Below are 7,788 nucleotides of genomic sequence, written 5' to 3'. Positions count from 1 at the left end.
GTCGCGGCTCCACTCCCACCGTCTCACACAGCTGAGAGCTGCAATGCCCAGAGCCCCAGAAGGAGAAGCAACAAGATCCGAGACACACACACACACACACCGTGCCGTAGCCACTAAAGCCCTTCTCCAAAAAAGTGTTGTTCGTGAGCTGAGAGGCGTTTCCATCTTTGGAACCACTGTCAGTTCCCGCTGGATCATCCGGTCCTTCAAGCATTTTCCCAGAAAGAGACTCTGGAAGAGCAAGGCTGCTGGCACCAACTTTTGCGGCTTCTTCCCGGGTCAATATGCGGTTGTACAAAAAGACACTCGTCACTGTCAAATACTTGTTTTGGTTCTCGGTGTCGCTTGCACTGCTTCCATTCCCTCCAATGTAAAAGTGTGAATTCGCGCGTGGCCCCTTTCCCGATGATGATGTCGTTTCAGCATCCCACGCACACTCACCATTGATCTATACGAAGGCCTTGTTGGCGGTCCTGCAGCGTGAGCATAACTCGTTATTGTTTGTTCAACTCCCAAAAGCCGGTGTGTTTGTTTGCGTTGAACATCACACCCCAACTCCCTTCATGGCTGTGCGACAGCCAAAAGTGCACAGTGCGGCCCGCTTCCTTCGCGCCAATCAAAGGGATACTCTTGACGCCTGCATGTGTCTCGCAAATAGCCACCGTCGCCACAAGAGCGAAGTCGTAATTCACAAAGCCACAGTGATTATTATCCTCCCAACGGTTCACGGGGCAATGTTGCCCTGTGAATTGAGGCCCATTTGTGACATTGTTGTCATTCGTCAGCGTTGCAATCATGCAACGGCACTCGTCGATCCACGTGTTGGCAGTGCCTGCGTTGGAAAGGTATCCAACCAGACCCACCGTACTTACGGGCGACGCGGAGAAGGAAGCGTCCACGTCCGCCCAATTACGGAGGATGGAAGTGATCATCTGCAGCTCCTCCGTCAGGGGAGGCAGGAAACAGGCTGCTTTTCTCTTCATTGTCCCTCGCTCCCACAAGGTGCAACGCACCATCCGAGTACAGCAGGACGTTGGCAATCGGCTTATTCAGAGCAGCCTCCATGAAAGCCGGTCCAACACAAAACACGCGGTTGCTGTCAGTCACCCAAACGTAGAGCGCATGGGCCTCACTCTCCCACCACGGGGAGCTCACTTCCCGAGCCTACAGCATGACGCTCTTTCCTCCAACGGTCGCAGTTGACAATGGCTCCCACACGCAAGCTCTTTTCCCAAAGATCCGATTGTGAATTGGCCCAAAAGCCTGCAATTGCCCCGGGTACCTCCACCCACATTGTCCCCTTGTCACGTGACTCGTGCACTCTGCAGTACCGGCTCCCATAGCAATGAGTAATCACGAGAAGTTGTCCCTGCTCCCATTCGGCAATGAGAAGGTCAATGCATTCCGCAGGAAAAATGTCCCTGAAAGCACTCAGCTGCTGCCGCCGTCCGTCGAACAGATGATCATGGAGAAATCGTCTTTTTCGTCATTATACGCAATCACGGGGACACAAGCGTGCCATTCAAAACACCTGAGCCACAAAAAAACTCAATCCATTCGCGCCGCGTTCGTGATTCTCGGGAATGATCTGTGACCACAGCAATTTGGGTTCACACCAGTGGATCAGCTCGCTCCGTCTGCCATCATTGGGCTGCGTGAATTCACCCACAACCAGTTGAACATCACGGTCTCTCAACGCCCAATTGAACCCACCATTCGTACCAAACTTTTGCTAGCTTCCCGCACGAAGAAACGCCCTATTGCCGCTCTCAATTGTCGTGGGATTGAACGCGGAGCCTACACCACCCTTTATATTCGCTGTGCTCAACAAGATGTGTGTATTCCGGCCATTATTAAACTCACCAAAAAAAGAAGACAAATTCCACGCAAAAAAGATGGAACCCGACACAATATCCGCATGAGAAAGCACACTCGGTGCCCCATCGCTACCATTAAGCGTCGTGTAACCCCCATCAAAGACAACCGTCAGTCTACCAACACCCACAAGAGCGAGCGATCCAAACGAATCCCTCCTTCCACTTGCACCAGTCCCACCCTTCGGTTCCAAATACGTTCGTCCCGGAAAAAAATAAAAGCCACCCACGGCAACCGCGCAATCACTTAATTCTCCCCCGTCGATGCGGCCGCAGCTCCACAGGTGACGCAGCACATCACGACAAATATGAGCAGCACCGTGGAATCAAACACACGCCGGGACATGTTGGGCCTCTGCCGCTCACTCTCTCCTCCTTCCCTCCTCCTTCCGCTGGATCCGGCCACGCGGCGACGGTTGTGTGTGCGGGGTGCCTTGACTGCAGCAACACGTGAGAACATATAAATATGTGTGTGTGGGCGGTGTGTGTGTGTTGTTGGTCCTTTCAGTGCCTTCGAATTTCACAGTAGCGATTAGCGCTTGTTTTCCTTATTTCCTAGCGTGTGTCCGTGTGCATGAGGCGGAGAAGGACAACAGCGGCAATACATCAGACACGTCGGCGGGGGTTAGAGCAGAGCACCCACGCAGAGAGTGGGACAGAAGAGAATCCGTAAGGGACGGCACGGAGAACCATCGCACACAGAAAAGAGCAGCAACACACTCACGCGGGGTGCGAGGAGAGCACCGACCCTCTCGCAGACACCGTACCCAAAAGGGAATGACAGACAGATAGGCAGAGAGAAATGAATGGATGCCGTCAAGAGGCACTCACAATCAACATGGCCCGTGAGCATGCGGCCACTCCACGCAGGAACAAAGGAGGAGAAGATAACAGGGGAAAAGCAAGAAGCAGCACAAACACGCGGAGGGAACAAACACCAGTCGCGGGAAAAGCACCGCCACGGCCCTCGCCCTGGCCGGCAACTCCACACCAGCCCTCACAAACGCACCATCGCAGTGCTGCCAGTCCGCGGATGAGAGGATTCGGCCCTCCACACAACAAACGCACACACCGCCAGCAGCCACCCACCAATGGACGAGGAGAAGAAGTGACCCACCGCCATCATCGCCTCCAGTTCAGTCCCACGGACAACGGGATACGGCCACAGCCCGCTGCCAACAAACACAGCGCACGCGGAGCAAGCAGTCACCCAAAGAGCCACACGCAGAAGCGATTCCTCATCCATCCATGACGCGGCAACAAAATTTCCAGCCATTCCACCCACAATGGAATTTTGTGCCCGACTCAAAGCGGTCATAGGTGGTGCATCACACCCGCAGGAAGAGTGACTCGCCGTGCTCTCCCTCTCTCCTCCCCTCGCTTCATGCCCACGGAAGGAGGCGCCAGCCACCCGCACGCAACAAAAAATTAGCATCCAAATTCACTGAAATCTGCATTTTGTGTGTCTGTGTGTGTGCCTGCTGACACACAAGTCAAAAAAGTAAAAAAGAGGAGCAGAGCATTTAAAGAAACAAAAAAAAATTGTACAGCAGAAGTGCATGACAAAAATAACAGGACTGCTCAAGCTCATGATACTGCACTGCAGACAAAGCAGCGGCAATTCATTAAAAATTAAATAATAATAATAATAATTCATCTTCACCCTTCCACAACTCACACTTTGAAAAAAAAAGAAAAAATGAAAAAAAAAATGAAAAAATGAAAAAAATGAAAAAAAAAATTGAAAAAAGTCGTCCTCTATTACGGCTACACACAAATAAGAAGAAAAGAAAAGAAAAACCCATCACACAAAAATTCACTGGTTACTGTGTGCGCCCACCAAACTGTTTGTATATTTTGCCTGCACATTAAAAATTAGATATTTAAATGTCTTTCAACCGTCCGACCCTCCGTGTGTCCGCACATCGTTTATATTTCATGGGTCATCGGCGTGTTGCTGCTCCCCTCAGTCCTTTTATTGGTGCGTGAGTGCGGCCCGCAGAGCACAGTCACTCGTGTGTGGGGACTGAGAGAAGCACGCAGACATGACGGCAGTCGCGTCACTCCATCGGGGGAGTGAGCGCAGCAAAAAAAAAAACAAAAAAACACGGCGGCAGGGTGTGGCTGTGTGTGTGTGGCGCTGCGGGTGTCTGCCAGCCCTGGCCGCAAAGAAAACAAAAAAAGAGGGAAGAAATGTGTGCTCCGCCCCACAGGCCCTCGTCGCACGCCCACACGTCACGGCTCCCTCAGCGCGCCGTTCGCCGCGGCCCCTCCTCATGCGTGCAGCAGGCGAGGCGCACAGGGCCGTCGTCATGAGCGTGCCGGTGGGTGTGCGAGTGGAGCAGTTGGGCGGGAAACACACGGCACCCCTCACAGGAAGAGTGCGGAAGAAACAATTAAAGAGGGAAGAGTAGAAAAGAAAAACCGTCCACAGTGATTGCCCCCAAAAGCAAAAAAGAGGGGATGGGGAATGAAAAATAAAATTAAAAATTTAAACAATTTAAACCATTAAAAATGAAAAAAAAAACCGTTCGTATTGGTTGCCCCAAGGCAAAAAGCAAAAAAAGGGGGAGAGAGAAAAAAAACGGAATTGCGGTGAGTAATTCATTACCGGATGTGCGTCGGTGTGAGGGAGAGCGCAAGTGTCCCACACTGAGGCCGCACACTCCTCACGCAGTCGCAAGGCCCCACAGTCCCAGCAGAAGCAGCATCGGCAGCAGTTCCCTCCCGTACGCGGAACCAGCATCACCATTTGCCCCACCATCACCCTTTTCTCGTGCCGTCCCTTCATTCCCAGCAGAAGTCAAGCGTCCCGCTGGCGCATGTTGGGTATTGGCGGTTCTCCCCACAGTTGTCCTCCCCGGTGCTGCTGGTAATTCCCGTGGGCCAGGTACAGCAGACACAGCAGGTGCGACAGGATTAGGAACAATTTTCACTTGTGGTTCTGGAGCTCTCTTCGGAACGGGTTTCCTGTCCTTGATTGCAGTCATCTCAGTGGAATTCAGTGGGCGGTTGTACAGAAAGACGTTCGTCACCGTCACACGAGGTTTTTTGCCGATCTCCTCCGGACTGGGCTCCTCCCCATCATCATCCTCACCGCACGCGCCAAAGCAAAACCCAAAAGGCTCAAGTGGTGTCTCACCTGTTAACGGCACTTCTTCCTCCCCCAGCAACTCACCATCAACGTACACGGATCTCTTGTTGCCTTGCAGCATGAGTGCCACTTGGTATTCTTTCTTAAGCTCCCAAGTGCTCCTCCGTGTTGTTTTCTCGTCCTTGAGCATAGTCTCCCACTTGTTATCCGCGGTGTACGACAGTCTCATGATATACGGGGGCTCAGTGTTCCCCAACACCGCAGTCAGTAGAGTTTTCTCGCTCGGGGCCTCTTCGATGGTCACCGACGCCACAAGTGTGAAGTTGTGGCTCAAAGATATATGACGCACATTATCACCCTGAGTGTTCACGGGCCATATTGCCCTGGAGTCAGGCTCCGTCAATTGAAACCCATCCTTGACCTTCGTGGCGTTTTTCACCGTTGCATTCAGGCAAAGGTACTCGTCGTTCCACGTGTCACCGCTGGCCGATGCGTTTGACAATACCGCCACCAGACCCGCCGTGGGTATAGACAAGTTGGAGAAAAAGGCGTCATTTTGCGCCCAGGTCTTCAGGACAGAATTGATTGTACTCAGTTCCTCCGTCAGGCGGGAAAGTGAGATGACACTGCGTTCACTGTTGCCCCTCCGTTGTAAAAGATGCAACTTGCCATCCGAGTACAGCAGGCTGCTGGTGAGATCCCCACTCACAGCATTGTCCATGCCAACCGGTCCAACAAAAAACGAGCGGTTGTTGTCCGTCACCCAAAGATAGAGCGCTCTTTCCGCTTCACCCCCCGACGCGTACCCTCTCTGAGTGTACAGCATGACCTTCCTGTCCTCAATGCTCGCGGTGATGAGGGCATCCACACGCAAGACTCCTTCCGGATAGTCTTCCGACTGTGAGTTGACCCACACGCCTGGAAGCGTCCCGATGGCCTCCGTCCACGTTTTCCCCATGTCACACGACTCGTACACCCTCTGTTCGTTCTCGCAGTCAACAATCATGAGAAGTGATCCTTCCCACTCGGTGATGCGGGGGTCAGTGCAGTTCGCAGGTGACATGTCCTCAGAGAGCGCCCAGGTACTGCCGTTGTCCTTCGAGTAAATAATCATGGAGTAAACGCCATCGTTTTTTTCATTCACCGCCATCAGTGAAAACACAAGCGTGCCATCCTCCATCAGAACACCCGAGCCACCAGAAGCAAGGCACTCCGTCAATTTACCTTTGTGAGCAGCTAAAGTACTCCCGTTCAACGGAGAGTTGATTTCGCCCCATTCGATCCGTTTACTCGGCTCGCTGTCCGTGGGCTTCGTCACCTCACCAACAACCAGTTTTATTTCCAAGCTGCCCTCTTTCCAACTCTCATTTACAACGGACAAGGCAGTGCTTCCCACAAGAAGAAACACCTTATTGCCCTTCATGATTGTTGTGGGGTGGCGCACAACATCAAAACTCTCATTTCCCTCCGCTTTACCAAGCACGGTGCGTGCCCTCCATTCTTTCTTTTTGACCTTTTCGACAAGAGTGGACCATTCCCACGCAGAGTCGATGTACTCCGCAACAACATCAGAAGACGGCTTAGTTGATTCGGTAGGGGAGGTGTTTTTGGCATTTATGCGACCTTCAGCAAAAGCAGCAATTACTCCACCAGCACTGACGAGAGAGGGTGAAACAAATGAATCCCTCCCACTTGAGCCAGTCCCCGTCTTCTGCAGCACCTGCGTCGTCTGCGGAACAAATAGATCGACTCCCTGCGGCAACTCAACACTCCCTGAAGCACTCCCCGCTGCAGTAATGGCACCCGTCAAAGCCGACCCAGAAGGAGTTGAGGCATCAGTGGCCTTTTCCACCTGAGCGGTCGTAGCTCCACGGTCGCAGCACAACACGAAGAGGAGGAGCAGCACCGCAGAAGCAAACACACGCCGGGACATGCTGGGCCTCCGCGGTTCACTCTCTCTTCCCTCCCTCCTCCTCCCGCTGGATCCGGCCACGCGGCGACGGTTGTGTGTGCGGGGTGTCTTCACTGCAGCAACACGTGAGAGCATATAAATATGTGTGCGTGGGCGGTGTGTGTGTTCTTGTTCCTTTCAAAGCCGTACAATTTCACAATAGCGTTTAGTGCTTGTTTGCTTTCTTCGTAAGAAAGTGTGAAAGAAATGAAGAAATCAAATTAATATTTAAAAAGCATCAAAAAAGGACGTGGCAGAGGAGTGGGTGGCGCCACCATCTGCAGTTTAACACATCAGCGTCGTCGTAACCGCCACAGTAATTATTCTCACTTTCCACAACGGCTTAATCACTGTGAGGCCACACACAGAAGCAGAGAAATTGACGGTTGCGCACGGGCCAAGACGCTCTCCGGCAAACGGCACCAACCAACAGACAGACAGCAGAAAGTAAGTGCGAGCAGAATCCCAAGTGCTGCGGGATCCTTGCAAGCAGCGCTCCCTCACTGCAGGGCCTCTATTAAAGCGTTCCTCGCTGCAACATCCCCGCAACCCCCTCGACGTGTCGGTGGATTTTCCCGTTCACCGGAAGAAAAACGGCGGGATGCTTCGGCAGTGGTCGAAGACACACAGAGCGCACCGTCGACGCGATCAAAGAGCGCAGACACTCGTGAAGTGATATCCCACAACCGCGATCCCTCCATTTACCCTCCTGGACGTGAAGAAAGCATAAAATGTCCTCCTCTCTACAGTAGTCCTGAAACGCAAAAAAAATCCGCAGGACATCCCGCGCAGCCACGGCCTCCTCAGCAGCCTGACAGTCCACGCCGCCGCACCGCTCCTCAAGAGGTCGCCAGGCCCGGTAAGGCAAG

At 52.8% G+C, this 7,788-nt stretch overlaps 1 protein-coding gene and 1 pseudogene across 1 annotated transcript, besides 4 other annotated features; both read right to left on the bottom strand.

Annotated features, from left to right (window-relative positions):
* Positions 1 to 7,788: part of a sequence feature (areas not merged during assembly with more than two copies in the genome that could not be assigned to a particular haplotype) that runs on past the window's edge.
* On the bottom strand, positions 117 to 2,336 carry Tc00.1047053507821.140 (annotated as a pseudogene).
* Positions 3,499 to 3,528: a sequence feature (AT_rich).
* Positions 3,559 to 3,615: a sequence feature (T-rich).
* Positions 4,348 to 4,401: a sequence feature (AT_rich).
* Tc00.1047053507821.130 (trans-sialidase, putative) lies at positions 4,544 to 7,015 on the bottom strand (the record flags this gene model as incomplete). The annotated part of the gene is made up of 1 exon (XM_808586.1): positions 4,544 to 7,015. One exon carries the CDS (start codon positions 7,013 to 7,015, stop codon positions 4,544 to 4,546), a length of 2,472 nt encoding a protein of 823 aa, XP_813679.1.

The sequence above is a fragment of the Trypanosoma cruzi genome, genomic scaffold (assembly GCF_000209065.1).
Source record: "Trypanosoma cruzi strain CL Brener 1047053516465 genomic scaffold, whole genome shotgun sequence".
NCBI lineage: Eukaryota > Euglenozoa > Kinetoplastea > Trypanosomatida > Trypanosomatidae > Trypanosoma > Trypanosoma cruzi.
Note: the sequence above shows the minus strand (reverse complement) of the source record. Positions and strands in the feature narration are given on the sequence as shown.